At 44.9% G+C, this 18,047-nt stretch overlaps 1 protein-coding gene across 1 annotated transcript in view; it reads right to left on the bottom strand.

Moving 5' to 3' along the window:
- Positions 1-732: 732 nt before the first annotated feature.
- The window catches only part of LOC109902938 (E3 ubiquitin-protein ligase RNF220-like), a 46,649-nt gene continuing 29,334 nt past the window's right edge, over positions 733-18,047 (bottom strand). The window contains exons 3-15 of the mRNA XM_031786361.1: positions 14,315-14,441; positions 13,182-13,224; positions 11,369-11,461; positions 11,242-11,284; positions 9,436-9,479; positions 7,164-7,251; positions 6,407-6,509; positions 6,026-6,112; positions 5,837-5,874; positions 4,728-4,818; positions 4,118-4,226; positions 1,796-1,870; positions 733-1,662 (exon numbers count right to left, since the gene is read on the bottom strand). Coding sequence (XP_031642221.1) covers positions 1,591-1,662; positions 1,796-1,870; positions 4,118-4,226; positions 4,728-4,818; positions 5,837-5,874; positions 6,026-6,112; positions 6,407-6,509; positions 7,164-7,251; positions 9,436-9,479; positions 11,242-11,284; positions 11,369-11,461; positions 13,182-13,224; positions 14,315-14,441 — 1,013 coding nt within the window. The 3' untranslated portion in view covers positions 733-1,590. The remainder of the gene's footprint in view (positions 1,663-1,795; positions 1,871-4,117; positions 4,227-4,727; positions 4,819-5,836; positions 5,875-6,025; positions 6,113-6,406; positions 6,510-7,163; positions 7,252-9,435; positions 9,480-11,241; positions 11,285-11,368; positions 11,462-13,181; positions 13,225-14,314; positions 14,442-18,047) is intronic.

Below are 18,047 nucleotides of genomic sequence, written 5' to 3'. Positions count from 1 at the left end.
GGAAATAGTCCCCCCTCCCTCTGGCTTCATTCTCTCTCTGTCCATCCCACCCTACTGCCCTACCAGGTCACACTCCTTAGCTCATATCCTTCGTCTTGGCAGGAACAGTGGGCGGTCAGAACCTGAAAAAAAGCTCAAGAATAGTAGGATTGAATGGCTTAGTCTTGACCTGACCTGGCCTGGGCTGGACTAATCCTGAAGTAACCCATTTGTTTCTTAAAGGAGAATTGCATAGACATACAGTATATCAAGGCTCCGGACTGGACAGATCAACATGCAAGGAGCTGCTTGGCTTTTTTATGATGGAACAAATCACACCATAGATAAAAGGGCAACAGGTCAGGACTAATTCGTCGAACTGTGAACATCATTTAGATCAAGAGACTTGGGTAAAACTTTCTAAAAACCTTTCACGAATAAGAATTAAGGAACTATTTATGAACTAAATAAGTATTTCATTTTTGTTGTTGTTGTAAAAGTACAATTCATAAGCGTAACAATAATAATTTACAAAGCATTTAAGCATGTAATAAGCATTTATAATTGTTTACCGGTATTTCATGACAGTTATTATAAAGTGTAAGCAAGATTACGGTTTTGATCTATAATGTTGTACACACATTGACTCTAAGGCCGGGATTCAATCCGATCGTGGGTTATAGGCATCGCAGCTTTGAAAAGTCCATTTCCAATTTGAGCCGACACATGCAGCCTTACCGTGAATGGGATCTATGTGAACACGTTGCCTTTAAACGTCACAGTGCCTATAACCCTCGATCAGATTCAATCTGGGCCTAAATCAAAAATCATTTTCAATGATATCGTTGTAGTGTAGATATTTATTTATGCAATAACCATCTTTTTTAAAGACACATTGTTTTTTTTGTAACATTGATTAATTATACTTTGTACTCCTGTACAAAGAAACACAACCTAAACGACAAAAACACAAAATAATGAATCTCAAAATATGACAATTGTTATGTTCACACTTTCCTCCCACCCGAACTAACCAAAAAACATGACTTTATAGGAACAGGACCGTTAACACAACATAACACAATTGAAAACATACACAAAACTATTTGCATGTGCTTTATCTTGATAAAAACAGACAATTATTATTTCTAAAAAGAGTATACAGTATATAATAATAGTCCAGAGTGATCTACATCCACCTGAAAGCTTTCTTTCAGTGCCTGAGCGCTGAGAATACTTCCGTTCTTGTCATTTATTTCATCTATATACCTTACGGGGGATTAACGGATTGAGCACAGAGTCCTCCTCTTAGAACTGTCCTGGCTCACTAAAGGTGGAGGCGAGCAGGGTACAAACGAACACCATCCAGCTGGGCGAACCAAAGGTGAAATGTCAAACCTAAAACGTCAAAAGGACATGAGGACTGATCGTTGTGCAATACCCAGTCATGGGTACGATCTATTCATGAGGTGCGCCCCTACTCAGTTCGGAAGGTGTGTGTGTGTGTGTGTGGGTGGGGGGGGTTAAGGTGCAAAGACAAGGGTGATCTCTGACAGGCCAGCTGCCCTTTATGTCCCCCTCAAAGGTCTGTGCTTCCCCGGCCCCGCCGGGCTACAGATACACCCGTCTCAGGTCCCCGGGTGAAGTTATGGTGTTACACTGTGGACAAAGCTTCTTAGCCCCCTAGAAGACAAAACACAGCCATGCGTGACTGCTTGACAGAAATACCATTTGTTGTAGGTAATATCTCTTATATCATGCTCCTTAGCTTTAGTGTTATCTGACAGGATTTCTTCCCGTTTTTCTTTACTCTTACCAGTGTGCGGAGCCAGCACTCCTCACAGTGGACGTGCCAGCACTGGATGGAGGTGAGGGGCGTAGAATATGTGTCCTATAGGGACAGACAGACAGACAGACAGACAGACAGACAGACAGACAGACAGACAGACAGACAGACAGACAGACAGACAGACAGACAGACAGACAGACAGACAGACAGACAGACAGACAGACAGACAGACAGACAGACAGACAGACAGACAGACAGACAGACAGACAGACAGACAGACAGACAGACAGACAGACAGACAGACAGACAGACAGACAGTCAGTCAGTATTGGATTACAGTGCTACACATTCCACATTCTGTCCTGTTCCCGCTCTGATTAAATGGGAGACAGCTGTCACTAGATGGCGCTAAGTGTCTGTATCTGCTGTATTAGTGCTGCTTGAGAGGATGGATGAGTGGATGGATGAGTTAAGTGGCTAGGATGGATGAAACAGCTACCCCTTGACTTTTTGCACATATTGTTACGTTACAGCCTTATTCTAAAATGAAAATGAATTAAATCGTTTTCCCTCCCGTCATCAATCTACACACAATACCTCATAACGACAAAGCAAAAACTGGGTTTTAGATTTGTTTAAAATGTATAAAAAATGAAACACTGAAATATCACATTATCACAACATCACATATTCAGACCTTTACTCAATACTTTGTTGAAGTGCATTTGGCAGCGATTACAGCCTCAAGTGTTCTTGGGTATGACGCTACAACCTTGGCACGCCTGTATTTGGGGAGTTTCTCCCATTCTCTGCAGATCCTCTCAATCTCTGTCAGATTGGATGGGGGATCGTTGCTACACAGCTACTTTCAGGTCTCTCCAGAGATGTTCGATCGCGTTCAAGTGCAGGCTCTGGCTGGGCTACTCAAAGACATTCAGAGACTTGTCCAGAGCCAGTCCTGCGTTTTCTTGGCTGTGTGCTTAGGTTTGTTGTCCTGTTGGAAGGTGAACCTTCGCCCCAGTCTGAGGTCCTGAGCACTGTAGAGTAAGGTTTTCATCAAGGATCTCTCTGTACTTTGCTCCATTCATCTTTCCCTAGATCCCGACTAGTCTCCCAGTCCCTGATGCTGAAAAACATCCCTACAGCATGATGCTGCCACCACCATGCTTCACAGTAGGGATGATGCCAAGTCTTCTCCAGACGTGACACTTGGCATTCAGGACAAAGAGTTCAATCTTGGTTTCATCAGACCAGAGAATCTTGTTTCTCATGGTCTGAGAGTCCTTTAGGTGCATTTTGTCAAACTCCAAGTAGGCTGTCATGTGCCTTTTACTGAGGAGTGGCTTCCATCTGGTCACTCTACTATAAAGGCCTGATAGGTGGAGAGCTGCAGAGATGGTTGTCCTTCTCGATGGTTCTCCCATCTCCACAGAAGAACTCTGGAGCTCTGTCAGAGTGACCACCGGGTTCTTGGTCACCTACCTGATCAAGGCCCATCTCCCCCGATTGCTCAGGTTGGCCGGGCGGCCAGTTCTAGGAAGAGTCTTGGTGGTTCCAAACTTCTTCCATTTAAGAATGATGGAGGCCACTGTGTTCTTGGGAACCTTCAATGCTGAAGAACATTTTCACAACCCTTCCCCAGACCTGTGCCTCGACACAATCCTGTGTTGGAGCTCTACGGACAATTCCTTTGACCTCATGGCTTGGCTTTTGCTCTGACATGCACTGTCAACTGTGGGACCTTATATAGACAGGTGTGTGCCATTCCAATCAATTGAATTTACCACAGGTGGACTCCAATCAATTTGTAGAAACATCTCAAGGATGATCAATGGAAACAGGATGCACCGGAGCTCAATTTCGAGTCGCATAGCAAAGGGTCTGAATACTTACGTATATAAGGTAAGAAAAAAATATATATATTTGCAAAAATATCAAATAACCTGTTTTCGCTTCATCATTATGGGGTATTGTGTATAGATTGGTGAATCCATTTTAGAATAAATCTGTAATGTAACAAAATGTAGAGTCAGGGGTCTGAATACTTATGCACTGTAGCTGTGATATATTCCTCAAAAGTCCGGATTAAATCAATTGTTCAATTGGAATGTGCTTACTTTGGGTCTCATAGTGTGTTTAATTAGTTCAACGGAAGGTTATCAGGATACAAGTCAGTGCTTCTGTTGAACTAGATTCCTCCCAGTGCTGCTATCCTAAACTAGCCTGGTCCCAGACGCCTTTGTGCTCTTATCCAACTCAATTGTTCATTGTCAAGATAAACAATGATAATGAGTAACAAGGAGTTGGCATGACAGCACAAACAGGCTGGGATTCAGGCCATACACTCACCATACAGATGAGACATTTGTATCTGTCTCCTCTGGACATCTGCTTCTCTAGGTCTCGTATCCGGGTTTTTAGTGCATCGAGCGTCGTGAGTGCCGAATCCTCAGAGACCCTGAACACACACACACACACACACACACACACACACACACACACACACACACACACACACACACACACACACACACACACACACACACACACACATATTAAGTGAGAGAGAGGAAGGGAGAGAGAGGAAGGGAGTGAGGGGGACAGGAGAAGAAGAGGCCAGAGTCATTTATAAATCGAAGACGGATGAAATGATTAGCTGGTATACATGTACACAGAGCATGAATTTTAGGAGCAGTCACATTGCCAGCATTCACTGTCTCATTTATCATGGGAAGAGAAAACAGTGCTGAGAGAGGGGGAGGGCAAGTACCACACACACAGGCACACTCACTTTCATACACACTCAGTCACCACCAGTCTTTCTCTATGAGTTGAGCTTGATTTATAGATGAGCTTAGGGAAAAGACAGAGTTTAGGTTGGGACTTTTGGGACGGTTTACAGCACCACGTAGTTAATGGTAATGTGGAACATTTTCACAATTACATTTTCAGAACTTACATCTCTATGTCACAGTTTTTACAGGTCCTGTGTACGGAGGTAATGATGTTGTCCAGTTTGTTGCGTTCTCCGTTGCTGGTGGATGGACATCCTGTAGCAAAAGAGGACTATCATTTTAAATTGGGACATCGCCAATCATTACAGTTTTTCTCAATCACGTACAAGCATATTTTTTGGAACAACGCTGTTGATATTCAAAACAGAGTCCACAAAGACACAGAACTCTGTGGCCTTTTGCAAAACAGTAAATGCGTTTTCTAAATGTGGTTGCCTTCTCAAAACAGAAACACATTGATCAAAACGAAATTCTACCATCAACATTGCAAGCGCATTCATCAAAAGAACACGACTGCATGCTAAAAAAAAAAGATTACCGCATCCATAGCTACTTTAACTCTCGAGTCCAAGCAGAGGAAACAGAAAGTTAGTCTGTGTTTTAGAAATCCCAGTAGATCAACACATTTCCTGGGCAGTCAGCAAATCCTCATAGACAGAAGTAAAACTATCCAAAGGTGCATGATTATGGGCAATTACACTCCTTTATATGCAGGAATCAACCCGCCATTTCCTGGTTGCTAAAATTCTAATAGTTCGCCTAATTTCTGGTTATGTGACAAAACAAGCAGTCATTGTACAGAGTATAATCGTCCCATCTAAGAAATATTGTATTTTTAGCTATTTGAAAGTCAAAAAATGTGAACTAAAGAACGGGACGCATAGAAATAGCGAACATTGAACATACCTACCGCTTATTAAACTTGCTTTCAATGACAATGAGAGGTCTATAACTCTCGCTTCTATGTGAAATTGGTCGGACCGCCCCAAAAACGTACACATTGTAGCTCTAACGGCGAATTTTGCATTCACTGCTGACATTTTGTATTTAATGGTTTGCAAAAGGTGGTCTAAGATATGCAAGTCGGGGAACCAAGGCAAGAAAATGATCAAAAGTTGTGTAAATGTATTTGAGCATTTGATCATTGCTGTTCTGCTTTAGATACATTTCAACACAGATCCAAAAATTGCTTGTACACTACTGAGAAAAAAGTGTATTATCCAACTAATGAAGTACTACACATGAGCTCATTCGAAACACCAGCTGTTCTCACCCTCATTTGTCCATTTTGAATGGTCCAGAGTTCCAACACTGAGAAACAAAAGTCGGATCGTATTTAGAACTAACAAGACAGTTAATGCAGATAATAATAATAACAACCCCCCAAAAAAACGAGGCATTGTTGTGTGACGATGGGAACATAGAAACAGGCCATGGAAGTACCGCCCGTGGCGGTGCGTACTTTAAAACAGCCCCCCTCGGTGCTTTCCTCTCCTCCACCTCCCCGGGCTCCCGTTGTGAACAGGGGATGATGTCTGCCTCTGTATATCTGGATCACCGGGCTAAGGAAACATAAACATGCAATGGGAACAACAGAAATAGACATGGTCGAATGGATGTTCCGACTGAGGGGAATATGAACTCTTTATGTGGTGTCCTGCATTTCTCACCGTAGGTTCATTTCTTCTTTCTATGTCTGACTGTTCTGCTGCATTCAACAAAGGCACATTTGTTCCCCTTGTTGAATTGTTTGTTCTGTGTGCAACAATGTTAACTTCTTCAATGCTGCCACACTCTCGTCGATCGTGTGGGATTTCGGGGGATTGGTCAATTAGAAGGATACTGTGCTCTTCCGTAATCCACGGTGTCGTCTCCATCAACGTCCAGGTCAGCATCACTGTCACCACGGCCCTCATTAGATGTGCTGCTGCTCACAAATACCGACCCTGAGGAGAGCCTCATTATTATCTCCATCCCAAATGGCACTCTATTCCCTATATGGCGCACTACTTTTGCACTGTAAAGGGAACCGGGTGCCATTTGGGACATACCCTCTCTGGCATCCTCACTTTCACCTAGCACATTCTCACACGGTAGACAGTGTCATGTTGACTATTGAGTGCTAAGAGCAGATGTTCAGGGCCAATGAGAGGTGAGACGTTTTTGCCTGTCTAAGGCCATTGAAAGGTGACACTTGAAAACCCCATTTTCAGTAGTAAATTATGAAAACTTCAAAATGGGTGGAGTGTTTCATAACATTTCTCCATGTCACCTACAGTATCTCCCCTTTTCTGCAACAAGGGTCAAAGAATTCCGGGAACGTTCCCAAAATTCCATGGTTTTCCAGACATCCTGGTTGGAAGAGTCCTGGAATTAGGAGGGGAATATGATTTCTGGAATACCTGGAAATGTTGGAACCCTATCTGCAACCCATATGCTCAGGGTAGAGCTCTCGTAGAAAAGGGAGCGCAAATTCAGCCTTATAGATATGGCAGCATAATCTGGACGGAAAGGTCCAGTGTCTTTCTCACCGCCACCCAGTCACATGATCCACCCCACTGCACCAGACCCAACACCCAGTCAGAGGGTCACCCAGTTACCTTTAAACCCCCCCAGCATGGAGGTCATCTGTAACCTCCTCCGCTCCCTCCACTGCTCCCCCTCTCCTCCCAGGTCCACCAAAATGTCCTGGAAAGACACACACACACACACACACACGGGACATGTATGCATTGATGAAGCCACGCAGCGAGACACATACACACAAACTCACAGACACACACACACACCGTTTTTGTTTTTGCCTAACGCAAATGCATATCTCACAGCCCTTGGTTGTCACTGATGTATCTCCTAGGGGTAACCTAAGGTACAGCAGAAACATGGCCACGCCGAGCCTAATGGGCAGTAAACAATATCAGGGGTTTAAGCACAGATGGGCACAACGCTCTTTTAACCTGTTTCAGGACCAATTCACCTGCCCTATCCGTCACCAATCTTTCTAAGACATCCAGTACGGTATACAATATGAAGGCTGCCAAGGAATAGCTAGGCTTGCTGTCGCGTAGGTTAGCATTTTTATCATGAATCTTGTTCTGGAGGCAGCTCTGCAGTGGTCACTAGCTGGCACAGTCACAAAGTCATCAAATCGGATTTAAAACCTGTCACAGATCCCCCCGGAACATTCATTACGCACACCTGGACCCTATTCCCACTGATTGTATTTGTATACAAACTGCGTTTACTTTCAGCAAACGTAACATGTGTAAATATTTGTATGAACATAACAAGATTCAACAACTGAGACATAAACTGAACAAGTTCCACAGACATGTGACTAACAGAAATGGAATAATGTGTCCATGAACAAATGGGTTGTCAAAACCAAAAGTAACAGTCAGTATCTGGTGTGGCCACCAGCTGCATTAAGTACTGCAGTGCATCTCCTCATGGACTGCACCAGATTCGCCAGTTCTTGCTGTGAGATGTTACCCCACTCTTCCACCAAGACACCTGCAAGTTCCCGGACATTTCTGGGGGGAATGGCACTAGCCCTCACCCTCCAATCCAACAGGCCCCAGACGTGCTCAATGGGATTGAGATCTGGGCTCTTCACTGGCCATGGCGGAACACTGACATTCCTGTCTTGCAGGAAATCACTCACAGAAGAAGCAGTATGGCTGAAGGCATTGTCATCCTGGAGGGTCATGTCAGGATGAGCCTGCAGGGAGGGTACCACATGAGGGAGGAGGATGTCTTCTCTGTAACGCACAGCATTGAGATTGCCTGCAATTACAAAAAGCTCAGTCCGATGATGCTGTGACACACCACCCCAGACCATGATGGACCCTCCCCCTCCAAATCGATCCCGCTCCAGAGTACAGGCCTCGGTGTAACGCTCATTCATTCGACGATAAACGCGAATCCGACCATCACCCCTGGTGAGACAAAACCGTGACTCATCAGTGAACAGCACTTTTTGCCAGTCCTGTCTGGTCCAATCGCTGGATTTGTGCCGATAGGCGACGTTGTTGCCGGTGATGTCTGGTGAGGACCTGCCTTACAACAGGCCTACAAGCCCTCAATCCAGCCTCTCTCAGCCTATTGCGGACAGTCTGAGCACTGATGGAGGGATAGTTCGTTCCTGGTGTAACTCGGGCATTTGTTGTTGCCATCCTGTACCTGTCCCGCTGATGTGATGTTCAGATGTACCGATCCTGTGCAGGTGTTGTTACACGTGGTCTTCCACTGTGAGGATGATCAGCTGTCCGTCCTGTCTCCCTGTAGCGCTGTCTTAGGCATCTTGAAAAGGACGTTTCTTGTGCCCTTTGGTTTCCATTGGGCTGTCGATTATTGTTACAATGTCCGTTGGTGCGTGTGAGTACCTGTGCTGTGTGTTTTGGGCTTTGGTGCCCTTGTGAATTGTGCAGATGATTACGGTCTCATCCCGTGTGTTAGTCATTGTGCGCGTGTGTTATTTGTTCATGGTACACCTCGCTCTTTTGTTTGGGTTTCAACCCTGTCTTTTTGTTACGTGTTTGCCTGGTATTCGTCCCCGTGCTTTGGCACGCCATAATTTTGGGTATATTTTTTTTTTTATATTACGCATTCCTACGCCTGTCTCCCGAGTCATTCATGCCAACCTTACAAAACCAAACCCTAACCTTAACCACACTGCTAACCCTAATGGCTAACCCTAACAAAAGGCACAAAAAAACATGCATTTTTACAATATAGCTAATTTTGACTTTGCAGCTGGCCTATCTAAGGGGAAATTGCTCAGTTTTGCATCCAGGACAACACTCACGACAATATATTTCTACTTGCTACTGTCGCCTACAATACAATGCCAGTTACTATTTAAGAATATACCTGAACTTCGTCAGCTTTCCTCCTCTTCAGCTTGCCGATCCTGACTGAAAGAGCACCCACACAGACAGACACGCAGAAAGGGTTAACTAGAATATGTCCGTAGAGCTGAGTATTAGAAATTGGCTGCACAACTCCTTATTTGGAGTGAATGAGCAACACATGGTACAGTAAACACCCAAATGAAGGAGGCAAAGTAGAGAGGTATTGCTTCTGCTTTCTAACAATGGGGGTAAACATGAAAAGATGCTCCTAATAATAAATATAGACTGGAATACAGAAAAATACATGCACAAGCACGCAACACACAGTCTTGTATAACTAACCTTGTGGGGACACACAATGCAGCCCCATTCAAAATCCCATTTTCCCTATCCCCTAATCCTAAACCTAATCCTAATTCTAACCCTAACACTAATTCTAACCTTAACTCTAAACCCCCTAGAAATAGAATTTGACATATTGGGGACTAACAAAATGTCCCCAGTTGGTCAACATTTTTGTTTGTTTATATAGTTAAATACGTCCACCGGCCCACCCACACACCACACACACACCCACACGCACGCACACACACACACCCTATCCCACCCCCACACACTCAATGACACACACAATAAGAAACATAACACAGTAGAACAACAACTGTGGACTCCCTTTTTTTAAATTGTTTTCTTAACTGCAGATTGCCTATGGGGACATTAACCTTTAGTAGAGTGTAATTTCAGTAGGATGACAGTAGCCACCAGGGACAGAGAGCCACTAACCATGACCCACCCGGATAATGAGGGTTAAGGAGATGGTAATAGATGAGGGCCTTGGATGTGTCCCAAATGGCAAACTATTCCCTTTATGGTGCACTACTTTGGACCAGGGCCAATGAGGATCTGGTCAAAAGTAGCACACTATATAGGGAATAGGGTGCCATTTGGGGGCGCAGCTCTTGTCAAACGGACAAAAAAAAGACAGGCTGATTAACTAACAGCTAGAAGAGGCCAATCTTCTCCCTAACGTCTCTTTAGAAACTCATTATACTGTACTGTATAATCTGTCATTAAAGCTAGTAGACCTCAACAAAGCCAACTGAGACCTATTCACCCTGGAGATAGAGGAAGAGGAAAGGTAGGTTTCTCTACTGGATACTGGACAAACCATGGTTTTAGAAGTAACTACTTATACACGTGTACTGCACAGCGAAGATATGGCGAACAATCAGCAGACTACATGCTACAATGTGGAAATAATTTGCTCTCGTCTAAAAAATGTTATGTGTTTATGGTTGAAAAATCGAAAGTCTGTTTCCCAAAATGTCTCATTTATTTAAAAAAAAGTCTGTGAGTCTAGTCTGTGAGAATAGTTCTCAATATAATTATTAGGATATAAAGTTGACAATATTGTGGCTCGTGCCTCTTACCAGTTTGTGTGCTGTCTGGGGTTAGGGGAGTTTCGTTGTGGAGATTAAATGGGGTGGGTTTGGCGTAGCACCTGCACCGGCGGAGGTAATCGACTGTTAACATATCATGAGGTGAAAGGTCAAGGGGTTAACAGATCCTCTGCTCGTGTTGGTGCTAGGTCAAAAAGTTACAGTTCTCTCAGTGACAGTTGTAGGGACAGTCAGACTGGTTGCTCTGTTGCCCCCAGTTCAATGCCTCTTCTAACAATCTCCATAAATATATCCTACCCGATGTTTGGCCTTTTGAGTATAATTTTGCAGCAAAATACCCCGTTGCAAAAGCAGTAACCCAACTGCCCCACCCATCTGAACCTGTTGGCTCTTATTTGAAATCATAATTATTTCTGACCACATACCATTCAGTCTTGTATGTCTGTTGGTCCTCACACGAAGAAACGTCTGTGGAATAAGAAGAGAAGATAAATCTACTCACAAAAGAACTGTCAAGTGTGTGTGTGTGTGTGTGTGTAGGGAAGTACCTACCTGGTATCTGTCTGAGTGGGGGTCTTCAGGTGGGCAGGGGGGAGAGGTGGGAGATCCCCCCTCACGTTTAATGTGCAGAGATAGTGAGAGGGACTGAGGACAAAGCGCAGAGTCAAAGAAAGGTGTGTGTGTGTGTGTGTGTGTGTGTGTGTGTATGTGTGTGTGTGTGTGTGTGTGTGTGTGTGTGTGTGTGTGTGTGTGTGTGTGTGTGTGTGTGTGTGTGTGTGTGTGTGTGTGTGTGTATGTGTGTGTGTGTGTGTGTGTGTGTGTGTGTGTGTGTGTGTGTGTGTATGTGTGTATGTGTGTGTGTGTGTGTGTGTGTGTGTGCGTGCGTGCGTGTGCATGTCAGTGCAAGTTTTTTGCTAATTTTGTTATATTACAGCCTTATTCTAAAATAGACTACATCATTTTTTCCCCTCATCAATCTACACACAATGCCCCATGATGCCAAAGCGAAAACGGGTTTTTAGACTTTTTTTTGCAAATGTATAACATGTTTTTTAACTGAAATACTGAAATACGTATTCAAACCCTTTGCTATGAGACTTCGAAATTGAGCTCATGTGCATCCTTGATCGGAGTCCACCTGTGGTAAATTCAATTAAATTGGACATGATTTGGAAAGGCACACACCTGCCTATGTAAGGTTCCACAGTTGACAGTGCATGTCAGAGCAAAAATCAACCCAGGAATTGTCTGTAGAGCTCCGACACAGGATTGTTTCGAGGCACAGATCTGGGGTACCAAAACAATTCTGCAGCAATGAAGATCCCCAAGAACACAGTAGCCTCCATCATTCTTAAATGGAAGAAGTTTGGAACCACCAAGACATCCTAGAGCTGGCCGCCTGGCCAAACTGAGCAATCTGGGGAGAAGGGCCTTGGTGAGGGAGGAGACCAAGAACCCGATGGTCACTCTGACAGAGCTCTAGAGTTCTTCTGTGGAGATGGGAGAAACTTCCAGAAGGACAACCATCTCTGCAGAACTCCGCCAATCAGGCTGTAATCGTAGAGTGACCACATGGAAGCCACTCCTCAGTAAAAGGCACATAACAGCCCACTTGGAGTTTGCCAAAAGGCACCAAAAGACTCTCAGACCATGAGAAACAAGATTCTCTGGTCTGATGAAACCAAGATTGCACTCTTTGGCCTGAATGCCAAACGTCACGTCTGGAGGAAACCTGGCACCAACTCCACGGTAAAGCATGGTGGTGGAAGCATCATGCTGTGGGGATATTTTTCAGCATCAGGGACTGGGATGATCAAGGGATAGATAAACGGAGAAAAGTACAGTGAGATCCTTGATGAAAACCTGCTCCACATCGCTCAGGACCTCAGACTGGGGGCGAAGGTTCACCTTACCAACAGGAAAATTACCCAAAGCACACAGCCAAGACAACGCAGGAGTGGCTTCGGGACAAGTCTCTGAATGTCCTTAAGTGGCACAGCCAGAACCCGCACTTGAACCCAATCTATCATCTCTGGAGAGACCTGAAAATAGCTGTGCAGCGACGCTCCCCATCCAACCTGACAGAGCTTGAGAGGATCTGCAGAGAAGAATGGGAGAAACTGCCCAAATACAGCTTGCAGCGTCATACCCAAGAAGACTTGAGGACTTGAGGCTGTAATCGCTGCCAACGATACTTCAACAAAGTACTGAGTAAAGTGTCTGAATACTTTTGTAAATGTGATTTAAAAAAAAATGAAACCTGTTTTTCCTTTGTCGTTATGGGGTATTATGTGTGAGGAAAAAAGACTGTAACGTAACAAAATGTGCAAGAAGTCAAGGGGTGACCATAAGTGCATGTATTTACCTTTGAAGCCCCTAATGGATTGTCCCTCTGCACTGAATTAATACTGTCAAAAGGAAGATAGAAAGAACATTTAAAGGGTGCCCAGGCAGGAAACAAATGCTACAATATTGAACATTGACACTGTTTATTGTTGCTTATTTTCCATGCCAGTGGTACCGATAGCCTATCTAATGTCCAAGGTTCACATCCATGCGCACACAACACACAACACACGCACACACACCTAGTACCCAAGGGCCATGTTTAATTTGAAGCCATTATTGTCCTCAGCACGGTTGTTAAGCAGATTTGGCAAGTAATGTCTTTATTGGACAAATCGTTCTTGTGGCCTAAGCAAGTAGTGTGTGTGTGTGTGTGTGTGTGTGTGTGTGTGTGTGTGTGTGTGTGTGTGTGTGTGTGTGTGTGTGTGTGTGTGTGTGTGTGTGTGTGTGTGTGTGTGCGTGTGTGTGCGTGTGTGCGCATGTTAGCTGATTATGGGCATTGAGAGCAGGCATTATAGAGGCATTATATTGGCCTAGCTGTAGGAAGTGTCGCCTGGGGCAGGAGGGCCGTTATGAAATATGCTGAGAAAAATGAGGCACCTTGTAAACATTACACGCCAGTGACAAAGGAGACAGGAAATATGATGGAGGGGCCCTCCAGCTATCTGTAAATATTAATAATCACAACCACATCTGGAAGCACTAAACGAGAGAGAGAGAGAGAGAGAGAGAGAGAGAGCGAGAGAGAGGGAGAGACAGGGAGAGACAGGGAGAGAGAGAGAGCGAGAGAGAGGGAGAGACAGGGAGAGACAGGGAGAGACAGGGAGAGAGAGAGAGAGAGAGAGAGAGAGAGAGAGAGAGAGAGAGAGAGAGAGAGAGAGAGAGAGAGAGAGAGAGAGAGAGAGAGAGAGAGAGAGAGAGAGAGAGAGAGAGAGAGAGAGAGAGAGAGAGAGAGAGAGAGAGAGAGAGAGAGAGAGAGAGAGAGAGAGAGAGAGAGAGAGAGAGAGAGAGAGAGAGAGAGGATAAAGAATAAAGAATGAAAGAAAGACACCAAGAAAGAAAGACGGGAGGTGAAAAGAAAGAAAACGATCAACTACAGTATGTAGTAAAGACCAATCGAGTACACGTATGTGCAGTCTTCTGTATGCCTACCTGATTTGTAACTGTGTCAGTCTGCCCATCTCCTGCTCCATGTGCTCCTGTAGCTCACCTGGTCGTAACACAGCATGGCACACAGGACACACTGGGGCCTGGGAGTCATACAGGATGTTCCCCTTACCTACTGACACAGAGAGGGGAGGAAAGGCGGAGGGAGGAGGCAAGAGTACGTCATTCGAATATTCGGTGTCAAATCACATTCAGGTTTAACACACACACGTGCTCGAAAACGCTAGTGCTCACACACACACACACACACACACACACACACACACACACACACACACACACACACACACACACACACACACACACACACACACCACCACCACCACCACCACCACCCTGTCAGTGAGCCTACATCATAGGCTGTCAATGGGAACATTAGCCCGGCCCACCCGGCCCATTGGGTTTCACTGATGGTATATGGCCATAAGCAGCCAGCTGGGAAGGGAGTTATACTATATCAACATTTTACCAGGTAAATGAGGTGTTTTACTCCTGAGAGCCATTAATCACATGTAGAAAGGCATGGCCATCTCTCTGCATCGTATTTCCCTCTACACCTCAACACAACCAGACTGGAAGGCCATAACATAGCCATTACAGAGGGAATATACAGCACGGTCAATAGCAATGGCATGAATAAAAACAAAGGTCTCATACAGGAGGCCGACTTATCACCATTTCACATTTACATAATTCAGCAGAGGTTCTTATCCAGAGCAAATTACAGTGGTGAGGGTTAAACCTTTTCATACTGGTCCCCCATGGGAATTGAACTCACAAACCCTGGCAATGCAAGTGCCATGCTCCACCAAGTGAGCCACACAGATGTTCAACCCGAGAGCCTATTAGGGGCCTGCAGCATGTATAGTCACCTATCTGCTTCCCTCAGGAACCTATTACACAACACATCAGCCACACTCATAAGGACAAAATACATGACATGTGGCATGCTGGGAGCAGGTTGGCGTCCCCTCTGACATCAGCTGAGCTACGAGTGCCTAATGAGGACCCAAATAGGGAAAAAATGGTTGCTGAATAAAACATGGCCGCAAATAGCAACAAAAAAAACACTCAGTGTCCTTGGGAAAGTGACAGGTCATTCTGTGTTCCTCGCGCCTTTTTTGCATCCCTCGCGGAGGCCTAAATGAGTTTTCCCGACACGCATCGAGCGTTGCCGGGCTTTCAGCGCTCCCCGGCCCGGAACACGCAGGCATTAGTAAACAATGAAATCTCGGGGCTGAAATTGAATTTATAACCACATTACCTGGTGAGATAAGCGTCTCTGAATGGCGCCATGATAAGAGGAATGGGATTTGATTTTCAGGTGGTTTATTGTCCCCGTTTTTGTAGACTCTCCCTCCCCATCCTCCCTCCACCATATCCTGTCGACTCTTGTCTGCACCAGGCAACCTCCATGTTAGGGATGGTTTCCCAGCCCTGATTGAAGCTATATCTGTCCTAAAAAGCACTTTAATGACCAAGACTTAATTATGGCGCGTGTGTGTGTGTGTGTGTACCTGCATGCGTGCACATTCGTGGCATCAACATCACAACCACCCTGTACACATGCTTCCTCCCCCTCCTTTCCCACATCTCTCCCTCCCATAGCTGCGGGAAGTAGCTAAAACAAATATATGACAAAATATATATATATATATATATATATATATATATATTTGGTCTAGTCCTGTATTACTGGACCGATATAGTCATCTGTAGCGCTGGCAAAAATGTAATTGTGCACCATCATTGGTGAAAAAAAATCTTAGGACCCCCAACCCCAAACATCTTCCTGCGGCTACACCCCCTCCCATTCCACCTTCCCCCTCCCAGAAAAATGTGTCAGCATCAGTCAGCCTCACTGCTGAGCCTGGGAGGGGGGGGGGGGGTCTCAGACACATAACAAGGGGGCAGTAAACTAGCCTATGTGGCTAGCTAGCTATCTCCCCATTGAACAGGAGCTGATGGATTCCCTCTCTGTCTGGAAAGCTGTCCCCCCCCCAAGCTGCCAAAGATGTGTAGCACTCTCATTTGTTCTGCTCTTTGTTCAGCGGTGGTCCCATCCCTCACTAGAGAGGCTGGTGGTTAAGGCCAGTGGTTAGGCTACACTGTCTCTGTTTCTGAGGACAAACACATGCATGGTGGCATCATGGTTAACCTACCTCCTAGGTTACATCCTGAAGCCTTTGACTCTACAATGATATCCATACAGTTGTAGAGGTACTGTACCGCTAACTTGCGGTACGTTGTGGCCTGTCAGAGGAAATGGTTTGTTGCAACAACAAAAAACAGAGAATGTCAGAAGGAACAACAGTTCACAACAAGTCACTTCCTAACACTACTGTAATATAATATCATGCCATTTAGCAGACGCTTTAATCGAAACCGATTTATAGACATGCGTGCATTCTTTTTTTTAACGTACGGATGGTACCGGGAATCGAAACCGCTATCCTAGCGTTGCGAGTTTCATGCTCTCCCGGCTCCTATGGTAACATCTTTTGTATCTATAGTAGTAATCCCATTTTCAAATCTCAAAATCAATCAAGTTTCAGGAAATAGTCTTTCTGTTATGGTTTGTTGTTGTCAGGAGGAAATCATATGGACGACAGAGCAGTATACTGCATGTCAGCACAAAATAAATACAATCTATATCTTATCTTCCAAGGCCTTTCACAGGAGTCACCTGTGAGAGGAATGTTCTGTAGAAATACTGCATTGAGTTTTTGTCTAATCCCCTCACAATTAAATTACAATGAATAGGAACCCTCATATGGTCCGTGAAGTACAATGTATTTCAATACACTAATGCTCTATTTAAGGGAAATCATATTTGATGTCAGACAGAACTGTTGTTATTGCAGGTTATAGGATCCTGGAAACACAGGAAGTGCTTAAAGTCATAGGCCTGCTGTATGTATAGAACATCACTTCTATCTCGTATAGCCACACCACCAACACAGAGAGATCAGACAGCCACACACACATACGCACGCACGCACGTACGTACGCACGCACACACGCACGCACGCACGCACGCACGCACGCACGCACGCACGCACGCACACACACACACACACACACACACACACACACACACACACACACACACACACACACACACACACACATCCCTAAAAAGACCATAGTCACCCTGTGGGCTGTGGTAATCGCTGATGCCAGCGCCCATATGACGGGTGCCACTACCGTAGAGACACACGTAGCTGAGATGGCTGACGTGACCTTTACAGAATGCCACATGTCATCAGGGCTTGATGTCACCCTGTGACATTAGGCCAGGGCATGAACAAGGCTATTTGGACATGTTGTAAAGAATAACCCGCAGTGACAAAATCTGGAGGTGTGGTATAACTATGATTGACAGACATGGGCAATGGTTAAGATTGGATCGTTTTGAATGGCTGGGATATGGTACAGGCAAGCCTCCAGAAAGAACAAAAAAAAGAGGATGATTTGTGTGCCTGCGTCTTGCTGTATGCCAGTCTCAAGATGTCGTGCTCGTTCATCACTCAGCTCAGAAAGGAAGGCTGGAAATCAAGGCTAGCTGTATGCCTATCTGGTATGATAAAACATTGACACCGCGCCCTAACTACCATCATCAGACCCAAAAACAATTAGTTTCCCTTTCCACTTTAACGTCATAATAAGCACAGGCTCTATTATGTGTAATCAGTGGGTAGATTGCAGAGGCTTGTGG

The sequence above is a fragment of the Oncorhynchus kisutch genome, linkage group LG13, assembly GCF_002021735.2.
Source record: "Oncorhynchus kisutch isolate 150728-3 linkage group LG13, Okis_V2, whole genome shotgun sequence".
Taxonomy (NCBI): domain Eukaryota; kingdom Metazoa; phylum Chordata; class Actinopteri; order Salmoniformes; family Salmonidae; genus Oncorhynchus; species Oncorhynchus kisutch.
This window is presented reverse-complemented; position numbering and strand designations above follow the sequence as displayed.